Genomic DNA, 20,644 nt, shown 5'->3' on the forward strand with positions numbered 1-20,644 from the left:
CATTTTCTGCACATGATGGCATATATCACATTGGTAGATGTGCAGGTGAATGAAAAGAATAAAAAGAATAAATGGACACAAATCAGACGTCAAGAATTATAACATTCAAAAACCAGTCGGAGAATACTTCTTCCTCCCTGGACACTGAATTACAGACCTATTACAGGCAATTCTTCAACAAAAAAAGTTGAAAAACAGACTCCAACGAGAAACTGCAGAACTGGAATTAATTTGCAAACTGGACATCATCAAAATTAGGCCTGAATAAAGACTGGGAGTGGATGGGTCATTACACAAACTAAAAACTATATCCCCATGCTAATTTTTCCCCCTACTGTTACTCACACCTTCTTGTCAACTGTTTGAAATGGGCCATCCTGATTACCACTATAAAAGTGATTTTTCCTCCTGCTGATAATAGCCCACTTTAATTGATTTGTCTCGTTAGAGTTGGTAAGGCAACCCCCATCTTTTCATATATATCTATCTTCCTACTGTATTTTCCACTCCATGCATCTGATGAAGTCGGTTTTAGCCCATGAAAGTTTATGCCCAAATAAATTAGCTGGTCTCTAAGGTGCCACAAGTACTCCTCGTTCTTTTTGCTGATACAGACTAAAACGGCTACCACTCTGAAACCTTTGAATGTATAATGTCTTATCTATCCCTGTCTACAATAGGGAAATGACCAGCTGTTGTCCACTGCAGCAAGTACTGGGTTATCCCTCGCCCCTTCTCACCTTAAGATAAAAATGATTTTGCTGCTATAACAGATAGGGCAAAACTGTCTTCAATAGATGGTTCTGACCAGGTCTCAATAATACTTTTTAGAATCCACATCTTCAGAAGCGTTTTCAACTACAGAAAGAGAAACTTGGACAGCAACGTTCACTTACATACCTTCACATATGATGGCCATGCTTCAAATATTCACATTAAGCAGAACCTAACAGACTCATATAGCTCACATACCCCTAGAAATCCAGGGTACATTTTCATAAAAGTTCCACCAAAAGCAAAATTGCTGGGATATACACTAACTCCACAACATTGACTGCTCAAGTAAATCTCTTCCATTCCACGTTTCCATGTCACTATACTGAGCACTGTGCAATAAATACATCTCTCTCCACTTAGAAAAAGGGCCTGAATAATGAGCTCTTATGGGACTACAAAATTCAGGGCAAAGTTTATTCTCTCTCTAAGGATTAGAAGATGCTGCTGTATGATTTCTCTGCAGATTGGTGGGAAGACACCAACTGACTTCTCAAAATTAAATTTTTAAAAGAAGCTAAGTACAAAATCTGGAAGAAAAATGGGGACTATACGAGGTTAAATCAGAAATTAGTGTAAGTTAGCTCCATTCTAGGTCACAGACGTCAACTTTAATATCATCATCAAGCAGAAAATAAAGCAGAATACACACTTAGAAAAATCAACAGCAAGATGAACAGGACTCTGGGTTCTCTACCACATTGATGTTATTTCTTTCCGGAAAAGAGTGAATAGTAAACTTGAGGTGAACTTTCAGGACTCAGAAGAAAAAAAACATAAATGGACCCAGCAGAATTCTACACTGTGTGACAAAATTCTAAACTGTTCCACAAATCTCAGCTGGATAAAATTTAAATATAGACATTTGAGTTAACATGCTGATCCCTGAATTGTCTTCACTGGAAAGGGTGCTGTTTATAGCACTATTTTTTTCAATATCTCCAGTTCACCAGGGTGTGAGGGAATTATCTCTATGTTTTACAAAACCCTTGGGAACCTGTTGACCAGAGCTCTGGCAATCTTTTCAGCAGACGGTTGAAAAAGAAGGCTCTCCCAGTCCCTTAGGATATTGTTGAATAAAATGGAGGAGGACAGATATGATCTCAAGAAATGGTGACCAATATTGTTACTAAGGGCTTAGTTGTACACACCACCACTTATGTTGGTATAACTTATTTGCTCAGGGGTGTGAATAAACCACCCCCCGAGTGACTAAGTTACACTGACCTAAGCACTAGTGTGAACAGCGCTATGTGGCGGAAGAGCTTCTCCCAGCGATATAGCTACCACCTCTCACAGAGGAGGTTTTATTTTGCAGACAGGAGAGCTCTCTCCCGTTGGCACAGAGCGTCTTCACCAGACACACTACAGAAGTGCAGGTGCATCAGTGCAACTGTAGCACTTCTAGTGTAAACTAGCCCTAAGATCCTTCAGAAAGTCATCTTTGCAAGAGCGGTGGTTTTGGTACCAGCCCTGGTTACACAAGCATAGACATGTGCAGAGAAACGAAGGTAAAAAACTGTCCCCAAGTCCCAGCATGGGTGATTTCATGAGATCCACTGATAAAATTCCCCAGGTCAAGTGGGGTCATCATGGTGACAACATCACATCCAAGCAGAGGTATTGCTGAAGATGGAAACAAAATAGTCCCTCCTGTGTCTGAGACATTTTATTGTTGACGCGTAACTGGAGGGAAACTTGTCAAGTATTTTGAAGAGCTTTGCTGCTGCCTTTAACTCTAGATTGAGTATTAAACAGTGCAGTCTTTTGGGAAGGACCACTAGGGGTTTAGCTCCTTCACTAAGGAAAGACAAGACCTGATTTTCTTCTCCCCTACACTGATTTTACTATCATTACTCCTTGACTTCAATACAGTAACTCCCTCATTCCACCAGGGTGACTGAGAGGAGCCTAAGACCTGACCACAAATGCAGAAATCACAACTCTTAGGGTTTCCCTGGGAGATGAGAATCCAACCCAGGAAAACTCGGACTTCCCAAAGAAAATCCAGTAAATATTCTGAGAGAGATATTGCAACCCCATGCAGTATCTTTGGGGACCATTTATTAAATGTCAGAACGGTTGATGTATGGTTGCATTCTATTCCGTGGGGGAAGGTCACCTCAGCTCCTCCAGGAATTAAAAACAGTGGGGGGCGATTTCGGTGAGTCACTGAGTCTAAAAGGCTGAGTTTGAATTGACACAGGATTTCTTTCTGATTCAAAAAACGGACAGGTGCTTCTGTCCAAGAAGGGCCTCAACCCTTGTGGAAGGGTTGGAAAGACTGGCCTATGAGGGCCACATAAGACTGGCAGGTGGCTTCTGATAGGGTGTGTGTGTTTAAATCTGTTTATCGTTTTTATTATGTATTCTCTGTAATGCTTTAACCTTAAGAATAAATGTGCTTGCTTAGAAAGAGCTGGGTGGTAATTTGTAACTGCTGGCAATACGCTGGTCATAGCCCTCGGAGAGAAAGCAATGCACAGACACTGGCAGACTGGAGAGATCACAGTGTAAAGCAGGGAGCTGGGCAGCCTTAAAACCCCCAGTCATAAGGGAGCCGGACAAGGGTCCAGGCCCAGAGACAGGTGGTGGCTGGAGACCTGACTGGATGCTCCTCGAGTAGACTATGAAGAGGGAAATACAGGTGCAGTTACCCTGAACTTGTGACGTGTTCAGTACTGGAGAATCTCTGACCATTTTATTGCTAATATTTATTTAGCAGCAACATCCCTGCAGCTGCAAGAATATCATCAAGATTAATTCAGTTTTGCTGGAGATTCCCCGAACGGTAAAGCACTCAAGAGGAAGAGAAATATAACCTGAGTGGTTAGGAGACGATGGGATTGGTTAGATTAACTCAGTCTTCCTTTTGAGAAGCAATTTTGTTTTAAATTTTGGGAAGACACAGTGGCAGCATGTTTTGACTTAATGGGTTTTGTCCCTGCCTAGGCTGAGGAACATGTAGTCACCTTAATGCCAACAAGAAGACGATGCCCCACTGTTCAAGATATCACAGAATATCAGGCTATGGCGTATTTCGATGAATGAAGTGTCGGACTAAACCTGAAAATGATTCTGTCACTTGCACCTGAGAATTTATCTCAAAATCTATGACTCCCATGACCTTAGCACATGAAGGCCTATTAAGATGCCATGTTCTGTGGACTTAGCACTCTCAGGTTTTCCCAGACACCTGCCTCCCAAGGTTATAGAAAAGTAAGTGCAGTATGGACTTCCAGCCGCGTATGGGAATATGTGCTATAATGTAAGTGAAAAGGCTGATAAAACCCTTATGACGTACAGGCTCCCAGTGGAGACAGGTTGCTAAAGGTCCACCTACAAGCTGTGATCACTGACCACCTGATTGTGCTTTGTCCCTATATCACTTCACATCATCACACGGCTAGGTCCCGCTGTGCTGGCCAGATAGCTTGAGAAAGTTTATAACAATCTGCGCAACTAATGGAACTGGAACCTGGGATTGGACATTGTGATGTCCGTTAGTGATGCTAATAAAACTGAAAACCATGAGATCTGGCTAAGTGTGCTGTGACAGCTCAGTCAGGAAAAGCGAGAGAAGACTCTACCCAAGAGACAATAGCTGCTGCAGCTATGGCTTTAAGAGGCTTCCTCAGCCAGGAAAGATCATCAGTACATCCAAAGCCGTGGCTCCTTAAGGAACAGGATTATATGGTAACAACGCATATCAAAACCAATGGAATGGTTTTATGGAGTAGGGATTGTGCAGTAAGTGCTATGCAGCTGTAACGTTTTGTTAGCAAATTACGTTGTTGAGTCTCGACCTAGCTCTTTTGCTGCATTTCAGGCTACACGGTCATACTGCAGGAAAACAGAAGCAAAAGATGGCGGAAATCTAAATAAAAATATTTTGGTGTATATGTAGTGCAACCATGTGGTGCCTAATAATGTTTTATGCGAAAGAAACATTTTGAAGTGGATGTGAACAAAAGAAACAGACAAAATTTCACTCCTCTATAAGCTCAAGAATCCAAGAAAGCTGCTGTTAATACGGAGTCCTGTGATCTGAGGTAGGGTTGGGCACCTGAGCAGAGTATAACCGAAACTGTAGTATGCTTAAAACAAAGGATTCAAAACTGTTTTAACATATTCCTATGCAAGTATATGGGGCTTCATCCAAAGGCCACTGAATTCAGTGGAAAAAACTTCCACTGACTTCAAAGGCCTTTGGACAAGGCCCATATACATTTGTTTGGAGACAAATACAGACCAACAACTCTTACTGGTGTCAATTGGAGGTGGATAATTATACCTGAGTGCAGAATTTGGGCCACACACTGGAGTTTTAAATTTTCAACGGGAAACTATTGTCCCTTACGTTGCAAAAGAGACTTTGTGCGTAACACCGAGTCACCATGCCGCAACATTCATCACTTTTTCAGGCTACAGAAATGATAGTTCTGTACTGTAAACTTCCAGTCCAGTCACTCTACCATATATAGTCAAGGGGCTAAAGGGGGTGGGGGGAGATAACTGCACTATAAGACTATGCAAAGATATAAAAGGATGCTGATATGCACGAGACGAAGCCTGTTGGCACCTCAAGATACAGCATGGGCTTAATAAGGAAACACCGAAAAATTACAAATACGGAACACAAATAGTGTAATTCTTTTAAACTTACAGTTTGATTTAGCTATTGTTATGAACAGTGGGATGGGGAGAGAGCAGGCATAATAGGTGGTAAGACAGTGACATTAAAGTCAACTCAGCCAATCAGGAAAGCTAACTTTTCTTCATTTGCACATTACATTTTTATTGGTTAAAATGCTGCCAAAGTCATTCTGTTTTACTGAGGTTTTACACTTGAGGTCATATTTCACGCTGTGACCCTCACAGTCCTCTGATTACATCACAGCTATGCGATATGACTTTTAGAAGCTGGCAGAAGATATGATTATTGCTGTATGTTTCAACATTCTTGGCTTGCAATCTATATGATGATTACAATATCCATATTGCTGTATATATATTATTATTATTATTATTATATACACTGTAATTATAATTGTGCAGAGACATAATTACACATAAACATGAAGAATGTGAAATGAAAAATACTTTCACAAAATGATTTGATGATTCATAAACAGTGGAGATAAGCCTAGACTATGTCTTTTCATTTAATAGGACTCTAAAATATCAAAGGTACATCTCTCTTTTATATATTTAATTATATTCAGTATGCATTTAAAATTAATTGCTTATTCTCCTTCAATCAAAATTAAAACTGATTTAAATGTCTTTCTAATGTAGGTCACAGTCCCGTTGGTATCTATACAGCAAACACCTCTATCCCACTTGTTTAAACATGATCAACTTTAGGTGTTCAGGTCCTGATCTTACAATATATTTCACAAGGTTGGATGCCTGAACCTGTGCAGAGCCCAGGGAAATCAATAGAGCTCTTCATGGTCACAGGGATCCGAACGTGTGCATCCAGTGCAGGATCAGGACCTTATTTATTTCATGTATCCTTTGATATACATCTTAGATACCTTTTAATTGCAGTAAATCTGTCATTCCTTCCTCTGCCATTTTAACCCTTTGTTTTTGCAAATGTCTCTAAAGATGTTTTGTGGCACCCTGCATGAAAGGTGCTACAATAAATAAAGTAAAACAACAGTTCTAATTTGAGTATTTGTCCTTGTGGCTCCCATGTTTGCTGCTTATGGGGCACATGCATAACACCACATGTGGGAGCCACATGGACAAAACATCTCCAAGAACCACAGTTCTGTTAAATAAGTAACTATTATTCATACTTTTTGGTTTCATTCCAGTATTTCCACACATTTCTGATTATTTTTGCATTACAATAAAAAATAACTAAATGCAGTATTCAGTGTAACCTTCTGTGGAGAAATCTGGAAATCCTTACTCAAATTTTACTCAGGCAAACACCAGCTGACATCAGTTGCCACTCACCAGCATAAGGGCTAAATCAAAATAGAGTTAAGAATCTCTAGATTTCTTCCAATAGTGCTAATTTCAGTGAGTTTCTCTGTACTGACCTGGAAAAGATCCCCCCACCAGCAGATAAAAAACTGAAATAATATAAGCATGATCCACAGAAAAACTGAATTTCAATATTTTAACTGTATTGTCACATAGCAGTAAATATCATTAGAATTTCTCATGACAACAGCTTCTGGGGGGCAGAAGGACAAAAATTAGCACTAGGGATTTGCAATAGCCACTGAATCACATGATCATAAGAGCAAAGTGGAAAATCTTTCTATGGGGGGAGAAATCATCCAATTATTTCAGCTTCTCCATATCATAGTGTCTGGAACAGATTCTTCTGACTACCAGAGAAGAACAAACCTCCAGTGCTATCTGGCAAATAGATAGTATGATCCTGCATCTACTTAGGTCAATGGGAGTTTTACCTGAGCAAGGTCTGAATAAATACAGAGTATGGACTCCAGGGTTTAGCCCAGCCAGGATGCAGTCACTCTCAGGAAGCACTCTACACCTGGCCTGATGGAACCCTGGGTACATCCTCCTCAGTATCTGGCCTAGATGCAGCAAAAGGGTCTAATCATCATGTCAGGTTAGTGTCCTGAATTTATATCAGTTTGCAAAGAATCAGCCTCAGCCTTTGGGTTATGCCTCGCCATCAGCATCAATGATTATTTAATATTTATATTGCAGTAGCGCACAGAGGCTCTAGTCAGGATATGAGCATCTAAAAAAACTAATAAGCATTTAATAAAGCATTAGAGTGGTCATAATGATTCATTATTTTATTTAATGATTTGTTACTCATTGACAATGTGCTCGGAATATGAATCACAAGGCATGTTTCTTTTATTTTCCCTGGAAATTTTTCTGGGACCATCTGAATCTGTTTCAGTTTTTGATCTGTCGTCATATGCATAGCATGAAGTGGAAAGATAATTAAAGACTTAATGCTAACTTTTATTGGGCCCCATATTTAGATTTTGTTAAAAACAAACAAACAAAAAAACCCAAGAGAAATGTTATTTTTTTCCTTTAAATCTTCCGTTTGGAAAAATTTGAAACCAAATACACATTCCTCTGCCATGTCTGTAATCCAAACATTGCAGCACTGCAAACCTGGAAATGAAACCAGCTATAAATAAAGGTGAACCTCACTTCTCTGATTATTATTATTGAAGTTGACACAAATGTAAAAAATAAACAAATAATTAGTGAAAGGTAACCTGGACATTTAATAATCAGTGGGTGATTAACTGATGTCGGTCAAGAAATGGGTTAGACTGTAATATGTTATTTTAAAGTTGACAGTGTCATTTTAAACCATGAATATAACAAAAAATTCTCACCAACAATGAAAAAAATCACATTTTTACAGTCTTGCAAAAAAATCAAAGCATAGTTTGTTCTTCCCATGAATGTTCCGACAAAACAAAAGGCACTTCTCACTGATAAGAACTCATTGTTTTAACAAAAAAGCTATTTTTATTGCAAGAAAATGGCAAAACTTCTTTGCAAAAATTATGATGCCTCTCCCTGACCAAACCATGATGCACTACAGTCTCCCCTCTGACCAAGTGATATGGTGCATCATGGGAGTCACATAGCTGTGGGTGGATCATAGTAAATGTGGCCTGGCCAGGGAGCCCACAGGAGAGAATAGAGGAGTCCTACCTGAACTATAACTCCCACATGTCAATGTGCTACTATCGGGAAATGCGGTTTAATGTTGAACTAGCATAAAATGAAATATTTTGAGTCAGTTCACAAAACGTTCTGATTCGGAAGTATCAAAATTATTATTATTTTGATCAAAAATGCTGAAAGAAAACATTGTGCCATTTCCAAATTTAATTTGTTTGGAATGTTTTGTTCTGAGCAAAAATTTGATATTTAAACTTTGCATTCCAATTTGGGAAAAAAACAAAATGTTAAAATAGCAAAATTTTCCATGGGACAGAAATCCAATTTTCACTCATCTCTAGCCAAATCCTCATTGACAAAGCCCATTGCATCTTGTTTGTGCATGCAGTAGAAACTATTATAAAGTTAACATTTCCCAGCTGTTACTACATAGTTACTACTGATATCTACTATTATAAGTAGAGGGAGAAACAGGGGTGGTCTAGGAATTTGTAAGGACAGATCTTAGATATCACTGGGTATGTGGTGTCCGTTGGCAAATAATGACATCTCAATGGTGACCTCTTTGTATAGTTTCACTTATAAGAATCTGGTGTTCTTTAGCTATAAGGCTTTCCTTTGACGAAAATTAGGGGCAAATAATAGCCGGATCAACTAAGCAAGTTTTAAAAATACATCCTCTGCAATGCCCTAAATCCTTATATTGCACGGGGTGTACATTTTGCAAAGCAGCAAAACAATGACAAAAACTAAGGAGAAATAGCTGGGCAAACATTTTAGAAGCTCCCAGCCCATGTTCACAAATCTCAGAAATGCACAAATTCTGAAAGACTGGCTGACCTACCAGAACTTGGAACACAACTGTAAGCCAGGTAGCAAGGATCGCATAGGGAGCACACACTTTGTGACTGGACACAACAAATGCTTGCACATTTTGTTTAACTGAGTGTATGCTGCTAATTAAATGGCCTGATTCTGCAACTTTTATTCACTCTGCATAGTACTTACTCACATGAGCAGTCCCACTGAAGTCAAGGGGGCTACTCACATATGTACTACTCCGTGTAAAGGTTGCATAATTGGCCATTTGAAAAGGCCAATGTCTGATGTCCGTAACTGTGGCTGGATTCTTAGTTACACTCGTGTAAATCCACAGCAAGTCCAATGGCTTCAATGGTCTTATTCCTGATTTACACCAAGATCAGAATTTTGCCCTGAGTTTTACACTCCCACTACAAACTCCTGCTGACATGGATACAAAGGGAGTTTGTCTAAACAGGGACCTAGTAAAAATGAAGAACTCAGTCATCTAAGTCAGGCACTGCCCTGCATCAGTGTAAGGCTGCCATATTCCATGGGGAGATGTGGGAGGAACTTTGTCTCAGAGAGGGATATCTATGGCTACACCCCTTTAGGAGGTGCACCACCCAGAACTTCTGAAAGGAACAGCCATAATCCAGCCCTTAGAAAAGACGTCAGGGTTTGACCCAAAGCTCGCAATGGGTAATATCAATTTCACAGTGAGTGAAGCTTCGCTTAGCTGCTGGAAAAGTAAACATAGCCTAGTCTCTGAAAAAATGCAAGGAAATATTGTGAAGGCAAAAAGTATAACTGGTTTCAAAAAAAGAATTAGATAAGTTCCTGGAGGGTAGGTCCATCAATGGCTATTAGCCAAGATGGTCAGGGACACAACCCCATGCTTTGGGTGTCCCTAAACCTCTGACTGCCAGGAGCTCAGACTGGATGACAGGGGATGTTTCCACTAGATGGACCACTGGTCTGACCCAGTATGGCCGTTCTTCTGAAATAATTGGTGGTCTTCAGCCCAACTCTACCTATCATTCCCAAATTGGTACAGAGAAACTCACAGATCCCACTTTCAAAGTTAAGGAAAGGATTCCTGTGTATTGTGCAAAGCAGTTCCTCATGTGATAATAATGTTAATAGAGGTTTCTTATCACTCAACCTGTTCTCCACAGCACACTTGAAAATCTTTGCTTATTTGGATTTTGCATGAAAAGAGCAAACTGTAAAATCCTACATTATGTTCGTTTACAAGTGAAAGCAAAAACGATTCAAAATGATTGTGAGACAGCGAGGGCTTTCATTTTCCTCTTAGCAGCACTCACTTAGCTCCCATTAATGTCAGCCAGAGCTACGCGGGCACAAAAAGAGGAGAACAAGGCCCTAAGGAATGGAAGAACCTGCTTTAAAGATGTCACACAGTGCTACGATAATCAGGGAGAAAGAGAAGTAGAAAGAGACATACTGGAGAAGCTGACCATTGCGAAGTGCTCACACCGATCCCCGGTGAATTCGATCGGACACCTAACGAAAGAAAGAAAACCAGAAAGAGAGAAACAAGATAGCAAAATGATATCGAAGTGGACTGAAATGCGGTCCCTCCTGATGCCACCTCAGATCCCTTCCACGATTCCTATGATTTGCTTTCAGCCTGATCCCTTACCTGTTTCCCTAACCCAAACATTCTATCAAAACACACCCCTGGCTAGACCACTCTAAATCCAGTGCTGCGCTGTGCCCAGGAGATTTAAGTAGTGTGGTGCATTTTTTCTCTTCAAACATACTTTGCTTAGGATCTGGCATGTACAATCGCAAAGGCAGTTTTTCCAAACATCTCTGTCCGAAGAATCCATTTGGACATCTGGAGGAGGAAAAGGGGACAAATCACAGAACAAATCTGGCAGCATCCTCGAGGCTATGGTTAGAAATAAAAGTGCATAGTGATGAATGGAAAAATAAAGTTAAAAGCTTTATGTACAGTTCCTGCATTTAATCTCTGCTTTGTTTAATCAGGCTTCCTTTATATCAATATTCTGTTCTTTTCTAATCTTCAGGCGGCCAGGTGTCAGCAAACCCATCCTTTCATTTTAGGCCTGTCACCTTCCTACTCACCTGCCCACTGCTAATCACCTCCACCAGCTGCCACCTGACAAGAGGGGTAGGCAGGCTTTGTGCTACCGAACAACTTTCTCGGAGACTAGTGTTACTGTCACTACGTACACAGACTGGCAGCAGGTACCACAGGTTGATAGAGCTATTTGGAAGTGGTGCACGGCAAGTGTCCTACTCCACCTAATGCTGTTACTCCCCAGAGGCACTGCAGGAAGCTCCAGCACTCTGCCAGGGGAACCTGTTGTATTAGGGTTATGGAGAGAGCATTCTCAATGGTTTTCCATGGTAAGGGATAGACAATAAAGTTGCACTGGAACAAGCCCCTGAGAGTTTGTCCAGTTGCTGGGGTCTCATGACTCCCCCAGTCACTAGTACTGCACCAGGATGATCTGCAAGCCTAGGGCCATATTCAGCCATCAGTTACACAAGTGCAACTCCAGAGGAACTCCACTCCGGTCATTACAGTGGTGTAACAGGTAGAGATTTCGCTTTGTGGCTCAGGCAGCTGCAAACCAGTGAAATGCCTGGACAAGATCCCTCAGTGTGTCTAGTTATTGGGGTTCAGTGTTGCGGGGCAGAGTTACACATGGGAGGCACTGGAACCACGACGTTTAGCACTGATGCATGTAGCATGTTGCTGGCAAGGCCAGTCCAAAGGGACGGAAAAGTTGCTTTGTCAGAAGGTTCTTTTAACTTGACCCACAGGAATGAACCTCAAAAGTTGGAGTTTGGAGGTTTAACCCTGAACAATTCAAATGCTTCTCCAAAACCAATAAAGGCTCCTTTCTTCCTCGTTCTCCTTCTCCACCCTTTCTCCTAGCCTAACTAGGTAATTCCCCCACATTGTCCTTACCTGTCCCTGACTCTCCGATCCCTCTGTCTAGCCCACAGACCTCTCTCTCTCTGACCCCAAATGAGCTCTCTCATCACCCAACTCCCTCTCCTGGCACAGGCTGCCTACCCTTTGGTGACATAACAATGGCCAGGGTTGCCTCCTATTCAGTCAGCTGGGCTCCAGCTGGCAGCAGTCTTTGTGTCTTACACACTCTGCAGCTACAATACTCAGACTGAGGCTCGGGAGCTGCAAGTGGCTCTTTAATATGTCTCCTGTGGTTCTTTGTGGCACATGATATTAAAACACTGTGTGATTTAATTATTAACCAATCAGGATGGTTTTACTATATTACTAACCAATTGTAGTTGATAAAATAATGATACTTGGTCAGTCATTTTGCAGGGACAATAATATAGATATAGATATAATAGTAAATAAACCAGTGAAGTCACATGACTGTGGCTCTTTTGGGTAATGGTGATCGCTAATTTGGCTCCTGAACCACTGAGGTCTGAGTATCACTACTTTAGAGCCTCCCATTGTTAACCCCCCACCAGCATAGTTTGCCCCGGATTCTCATCCTGGGGAGATCCTCGTACTCATTAGATTGAAAAGAATTGTTGGCCCTACAGTGACTGCTAGATCCCTATCAGCCAACAGATCAGAGACCAAGAGATACATTTAATTTAAGGGAGGAAAGTTGGAAGCTTGAGATTGGGGCTGTTTCCTGTTTCTCTCCCATTCCATTATATATGCCCCATCAAAGTTTCAGTCGTCTTGATATATTTTTAAATGTCTACATTCAACCTGACCTCAAGGATGATTAGATTACGGTCAGCACTTTAGTTCTTATGTGTAATTTTTCTGTGATTCATGGATAGACCTACTGACATAATCATTGTAGCATCCGCATTTTTGGCTCACATAGGAAAAGGGAATTAGACACCAAATTCCTCCCCAGCATAACTTTGCTGACTTCACTGAAGTTACACCAGGGATGAATGTGATGTACTAGCTGCAGAGGGGCATGCTAGTTTTTATATAATGCTGCCTGAATTACTGACCTCTCCATACTCCATAGAAAATAGACATCTTCCCTCTGCCAAATTCACACTAGTACTTTCTACCAGTCTACAGATAAATTACGGGGGAGAGGGGAGGAATTGTTTATTTTTTTAGCCGTATGCAACGTTTAGCATGATCAAAGCTTTATAGTTCAAACACATGTTGACAGATTAACTCTGTACTATTGCTCAGGGGTAGAATAGAATTGTTTTTTCTTGCCAAGTGTATGCTTAGCGGATACACTATGGATATACAAATAATTCAGTGGCAATAACAAGAAAAGAAAAGGGCTGCATTTCAACTTCTTGTGTTTACTTGTTTAAAGGAACACTGTCAAATTGCTTTAGTCCTACATTTACCTGTTTTGAAGGGGGGTGGGCTTAAAAAGTGGAATGTTCTCTGAACACTTTAGAAATGGAGAGGATGTTGTTTTTTTCTTTTTGATTGTAACATTTCCCTCCCTTGTTGGAAACACAAACACACCAGCATGTGCTACTGCATGAAGAGGGGCCCAGACTAAGTTCCCCATCTGTGTGAGGGAGGGCTGTGCAGACTAGGGCTGCGTGATTCCCCATCTGTACTGCACTGATTACCCAAAAGGCGGAATGCAGACACCTCTGAGCTGGAGGACTCCTCTCTAACAGGGCATCCAAAGGCAGCTTACAGCCAGCCTTGTCCCACTCACTCCTGAATGCGCTGTGCGGAGCTCTGGGGCAGCTGACAGACTCACCTTCTACATTCAGACTCTGCTAGGAAGCTAGGCAGATCAGTGTTTGTAACATGCTTTGTGAACCTCAGACTAAAGCCAGTATAGACGTGCAAAATATTATTGATAGATTTTGGGGCCAGAACGGCTCAATAGATCATCTAGTCTGACCTGTGTAATACAGGCCACCCTGATACCCCTGTACTGAGCCCATTAACTTGGGTTTGACAGTCCAGGCTGGTCTTGATTTGAAGACTTCAAGAGATGGAATATTTGCCGCTTGGTAGTTTGTTCCAGGGCTGATCACCCTCGGTTAGAAATGCATGCCTTGTTTCTAACTGGAATGTGTTTGGCTTGAACTTCCTGTTCTAGCTTTCTGTGCTAGCTCAATGAGCCCTTTAGTACCCAATATTTGTTCCTTATACACTGTAATCAAGTCAATCTCAATCTTCTCTTTGATCAACTAAACAGACTGAGCTTCCTATTCATTATTAGTTAGAATATTTTTACTATTTCTAATGCTATTTTACTATTGCTAATAATTTGCAAATGCTGCTACTAACCCCTGGCTGGAAAATCTCTACTTCCTGGTAACTTTCAATGGGTAAGGAAATCCCACCTACATTACTGTATCATTGTCGCAGGTTCCCAGAGGAGTCAATTCACAGTCACACAACCTGTTCTGAAAGTGGTGCTATAGGGAGGAATATCATGGCATGTTTGAACATGATGACACTAGACGTTTGCTATGGCTACGCTACAGCTTACGTCAGTATAAGTTATGTTGCTCAGGGGTGTGAATAAGCCACCCCCCCAAGTGACGTAAGTTACACCGACCTAAGCGCCGGTGTGGACAGTGCTATGTCAGCGGGAGAGCTTCTCCTGCTGCCATAGCTACCACCGCTCGCGGGGCTTGGAATAATTAGCAATGGGAGAGCTCTCTCCTGTTGACCTAGAGTGTCTGCACTAGCTGCACTACCATGGCGCAGGTGCATCGGTGCGGCTGCACCACTGTAAGTTCTGTAGTGTAGCCATGGCCTCCAAAATGCTGCTGTCAGGAGCTGCAGAGTCTGTGGTGAAGTCAAATCAAGATAGTGTCATGTGCCAGTTTGGTTAGGCCAGTGGTGACATGCCTGACTCCCATGTAGATGTCACTGTATCTCAATTTTTAGACACTTGGAGTCTACATAAAGTATGTCCATAGATGTCCTACTGGCAGGGGGATGAGGACAGGAGTGCCAGAAGCTCCCTAGAAGCGGGGGGCAACAGTGCCTGAACCTTGGCCCCACCCCCTGCTCCACCCCTTCCTCCTGAGGCCCCACCCTTTCTCTTCCCCTGAGACCCCGCCCCTGCCCCTCCTCTCTCCCCAGGCCCCACCCCCACTCCACCTCGTCCCCTGAGGCCCTGTCTGCCACTTGCTCCTCTCCACCCCCTCCCCCTGTCATTCACCTTTAATGCAAGAAAAAGGTGGGAGAGCATAGCGCTCCCACTTTAAAAAGTGATGGGGCCATGGCCCCCTGGCCTCCCCTATTCCGGCACCTCTGGGTGAGGGTCTCCCCAGAAATGGCAGAGATACATGTGACCTCCCCTATGGGAAGATTTCTGAGATGGGAAAACAAGTCTGGGCAAACTAAGAACCAGTCTGAATTTTTGGTCCTTTCTACAACATTTCCTCACCTCTCTCCCACTGCGGCTCTGAGCATGATCCTTCTTTCCAACAAGGGATACTGTCCCTAGTCCTCTATTCCATTCCTGCTGAAGGCTCCTACATAATCCGGTCCTGGCCCCAGCCCTGCTGTTGCCATCAGTTTGTATGCTGTGCCTCTTCGAGTACAATTTTCTCCAGTGCCTAAGGTGCCCAAATCCCATGAACTTTCAATGAGGATTAGGCTCTTAAGTTCCCAAGTCACTTCTGAAAATTGAAGTTAGCTTTCTAAGTCATTCAGATGACTAAAAATTTCACCCTTGATCTCAATAGTATGCAAGATCTCAGACAGTCCCTCTGGAATGCAATGCAGGGGAAAGCTTAATAAATGTCACTTCAGTGTGAAGGGCACAGAAGAGGTGGCAACAGTGGATTCACTCCATGGACCTTCACCCTGATGGGGGAGTGGAAGCTGAGGCCATGAAGTACAGTGCACGGGATGCACGTTTTGGCAGTCTGAAGGTAGCTACCCTCGGGCTGTGGAGTGAAGGGAGGTCACCTGGGTATCTCTGGGGAAATGTGAGCTTGGATAAAAAGATTCAAAGGGCTCAGTGTGATTTGGATAAAACACCCCAAACTTTTGGATATTTATTCATCCGAACCCTTTTGAAGTCCACCCACCACTAGTGATACAGATAGATTTATATGCACCCTATTCATAAACTTCCAAATGGCCCCTCTGTACAGAGGCACCTGAATGCTTTCACAGGCATCCTATTCATCTCCAAGTTTATTGCACATACTTGCCTGGGATCTGAGAAATTATTACAGTGGTGCAGCAATGCCACTAGAGTTAATGATGTGTCTGTTTAAAGGGCAACCTTTTAAAGTCCTCTAAAATCAACCTGCTTAATTGGATTTCTTTGAGGTTCGTTGTGCCTTCAGGAGAGGGTAGGGTAGGGTAGGGTTAGTGACTCAAATTTGGAGCGGTTTGGGGCAGGGAAAAAAATAGCAATTTTTAAAAAAGTTTCCAGGTGGGGGGTTTTTTTTGCCCAGAGCTAGAGATCAAACTATTCCTATGTTGCAGGTCAAAACAGTCTCAATCTGTTGAGTTTTACCCAAGGTAGCACATGGAACCTACCACTAAATCTTTGGGGAACCCAAAGTGAGAACAGTATTTTATAAAACATCCATTTTTATGTGCACTTTCCCAAATCCTGGGAAAAGGCTAAAGGGTTTCCATTCCTGCTGTTTTATATGCTTTAAAGCTCGAACCTTGTAAGTACACTAAAATCCAAACACTTATTCAGCTGGCTTTGAAATCTGCGAATACAGACTAACACGGCTGTTACTCTGAAACCTTGGAAATCTAGTGTGCCTCATAGGGGCATAGGGTAGCATTAGTGATCCTAATTTGGGGTCATTTAACCAAGGGGCTCCTGAGTTACAGTCGTTCCCCCGCCCCCTTCCCAATGGTTCCCTTTTGCTGCCTTGTAATGCTAACCAGGGAGGTACTAACGCCTGGATGAATCCCAGCCCTCTGGATGGCTGTGAACTCACCCTTCCATTAAGGGAACTATGGGTAAGTTAATCAGAGCCCCCACATAAGACAGAGTTTTGGACTGAATGGCTGGAGGGGGCAGGAATTGTGGATCATGGCTGGCAATTTTATTTTGTGGAAACTGAACCAGTCTTTGGGTGGGGGGAGGAAGCAGACATGTGACTGCTTACAAGGAAGGGAGGGCTGTTAGGGGAGGGAGGAGTGGGGAAGGAGGAGCAGAGGGTGTTGGGGCTGCAGCGAGGGGAGGGAGGTTATGGGGCGGGGCATGAACAGGGATATAAGGTAGGGGAGGCAAGAAAGATTATGGACTCAGGTGTGGGAGGCATGGCAACCCTCAGCTCTTCCAGTGCATGCCAACCCCCTGCACTCCCAGCTCTGCCAGTGCACACAAACCCCCTGCACCCTCAGCTCTGCCAGTGCACCCCAGCTCTGCCAGTGTGCCCCAACCTCCGTACCCTCAGCTCTGCCAGTGCACCCCAGCCCCCCTGCACTCCCAACTCTGCCAGTGCACCCCAACGCCCCTGCACTCCCAGCTCTGCCAGTGCGCCCCAACCCCCCTGCACCTTCAGCTCTGCCAGTGCACCCCAACTCCCTGAAACCTCAGCTCTGCCAGTGCACCCCAACCCCCTGCACTCCCAGCTCTGCCAGTGCGCCCCAACCTCCGTACCCTCAGCTCTGCCAGTGCACCCCAACTCCCTGAAACCTCAGCTCTGCCAGTGCACCCCAACCCCTCTGCACTCCCAGCTCTGTCAGTGCATCCCAACCTCCGTACCCTCAGCTCTGCCAGTGCACCCCAACCCCCCTGCACTCCCAGCTCTGACAGTGCATCCCAACCTCCGTACCCTCAGCTCTGCCAGTGCACCCCAACTCCCTGAAACCTCAGCTCTGCCAGTGCACCCCAGCCCCCCTGCACTCCCAGCTCTGTCAGTGCATCCCAACCGCCGTACCCTCAGCTCTGCCAGTGCACCCCAACCCCCCTGCACTCCCAGCTCTGCCAGTGCACCCCAACCCCTCTGCACTCGCAGCTCTGCCAGTGCGCCCCAACCCCCCTGCACCTTCAGCTCTGCCAGTGCACCCCAACTCCTTGAAACCTCAGCTCTGCCAGTGCGCCCCAACCCCCTGCACTCCCAGCTCTGCCAGGTCACCCCAACCCCTGTACCCTCAGCTCTGCCAGTGCACCCCAACCCCCTGCACTCCCAGCTCTGCCAGGTCACCCTAACCCCCTGCACTCCCAGCTCTGCCAGTGCACCCCAACCCCCATACCCTCAGCTCTGCCAGTGCGCCCCAACCCCCCTGCACTCCCAGCTCCGCCAGTGCACCCCAACCCCCCTGCACCTTCAGCTCTGCCAGTGCACCCCAACTCCCTGAAACCTCAGCTCTGCCAGTGCGCCCCAACCCCCTGCACTCCCAGCTCTGCCAGGTCACCCCAACCTCTGTACCCTCAGCTCTGCCAGTGCACCCCAACCCCCTGCACTCCCAGCTCTGCCAGGTCACCCCAACCCCCTGCACTCCCAGCTCTGCCAGTGCACCCCAACCCCCATACCCTCAGCTCTGCCAGTGCGCCCCAACCCCCCTGCACTCCCAGCTTTCCCAGGTCACCCCAACCTCCGTACCCTCAGCTCTGCCAGTGCACCCCAACCCCCTGCACTCCCAGCTCTGCCAGTGCACCCCAATCCCCTGCACCTTCAGCTCTGCCAGTGCACCCCAACCCCCCTGCATCCCCAGCTCTTCCAGTGGACTCCAACTTCCTGCACCTCCAGCTCTGCCAGTGCACCCCAACCCCCATACTCCCAACGCTGCCAGTGCATCCCAACCCCCATGCAACCCGAGCTCTGCTAGTGCACCCCAAAGCCTCTGAACCCTCAGCTCTGCCAGTGCACCCCAACGCTTTCTGCACTCCCATCTCTGGCAGTGCACCCCAACCCCCCTGTAACCCCAGGTCTGCCAGTGCACCCCAACCCTCCCTGCATCCCCAGCTCTGCCAGTGCACCCCAACCTCCTATTCCCCCAGCTCTGCCAGTGCACCCCAACCCACCGTGCACCCTGAGCTCTTCCAGTGAACCCCAATCCCCCTGCAACCGAACACGATTCCACTTTGCTCCAGGCACTGCACATGTGTTCGGTTATAGGAGGAGGGAGGCAACAGAAACATTTGTATACCAGAGTGTGAAGAGTTCAGGGTGATGCGTTCCCTAATTATGGTGGAGAGGCCCAGCTACAGTAGTGGGGAGGTGGGGAAACACACTGAATGGGTCAGGGGCATAGCTTGGGAGGTGTACCGAAGCACAGCTGGTGGGCACAGCTGATGTGTGTGCAGGGTAGGGTTGGGGGGAGCTGGCTCAGTATGCTAACTGTGGGACACGATATAAACAACTGCCTAAATGACTACTAATAGAGTTTTCCTGTGCGAAGACCTAGGAAATTCAATGACAAAAAAAAAATTAAGGCAGAATTAAGATTGGTTGGTGGTAGGTCGTCCCCTTGCAAACTGCTGAGTCAAGCAAAACTCAAACATCTGAAAATGAAGAAATGCACAGTTAAGGTTACCTGTGCAACCTTAACTCTGCCCTCTTTCAGCAATGCCCCAATACATCCCGTTAACATGCACATACCTTTACTCTGCCAACCCCACAGTTGTTGAAATATATAACCCTTTGCGTTCTTTTACAACCCATTCATTCTCACCCACAGCACACAAAAAAGGGGGTGTTGGAGAAGTCAAAAAAGTGAACAGAATCATTAAGAAAGGGATAGATAATAAGACAGAAAATATCATATTTCCTCTATATAAATCCATGGTACATCCACATCTTCAATATTGTGTGCAGATGTGGTCGCCCCATGTCAAAAAAGATATAGTGGATTTGGAAAAGGTTCAGAAAAGGGAAACAAAAATGATTAGGGGTATGGAACAGCTTCCGTATGAGGAGAGATTAATAAGACTGGGACTTTTCAGCTTGGAAAAGAGACGACTAAGGGGGGATATGATTGAGGTTTATAAAATCATGACTGGTGTGGAGAAAGTAAATAAGGAAGTGTTATTTACTCCTTCTCATAACACAGGAACTAGGGGTCACCAAATGAAATTAATAGGCAGCAGGTTTAAAACAAAGAAAAGGAAGTATTTCTTTACACAACACACAGTCAGTCTGTGAAACTCTTTGCCAGAGGATGGTGTGAAGGCCAAGAGTGTAACAGGCTTCAAAAAAGAACTAGATAAGTTCATGGAGGAGGATAGGTCCATCGATGGCTATTAGTCAGGATGGGCAGGGGTGGTGTCCCTAGCCTCTGTTTGCCAGAAGCTGGAACTGGGCAACAGGGGATGGATCACTTGATGATTACCTGTTCTGTTCATTCCCTCTGGGGCACCTGGCATTGGCCACTGTCAGAAGACAGGATACTGGGCTAGATGGACCTTTGGTCTGACCCACTATGGCCGTTCTTATGTTATGTAAGTTGTCACGCCATCTTCCCTCTACTGTCATCAAGTGA

At 44.4% G+C, this 20,644-nt stretch overlaps 1 protein-coding gene across 4 annotated transcripts in view; it reads right to left on the reverse strand.

Annotated features, from left to right (window-relative positions):
• Positions 1-20,644, reverse strand: part of NRG2 (neuregulin 2) — a 303,847-nt gene that overhangs the window by 39,063 nt on the left and 244,140 nt on the right. For 3 of the 4 annotated variants that reach the window (XM_043552601.1, XM_043552603.1, XM_043552602.1), the window contains one exon: positions 11,013-11,089. In XM_043552601.1, coding sequence (XP_043408536.1) covers positions 11,013-11,089 — 77 coding nt within the window. Of the gene's footprint in view, positions 1-10,693; positions 10,753-11,012; positions 11,090-20,644 lie in introns of all 4 variants that reach the window. The other variant, XM_043552600.1, reaches the window with a different exon arrangement.

This window comes from Chelonia mydas, chromosome 8 (assembly GCF_015237465.2).
Source record: "Chelonia mydas isolate rCheMyd1 chromosome 8, rCheMyd1.pri.v2, whole genome shotgun sequence".
In the NCBI taxonomy this organism is placed as follows: domain Eukaryota; kingdom Metazoa; phylum Chordata; order Testudines; family Cheloniidae; genus Chelonia; species Chelonia mydas.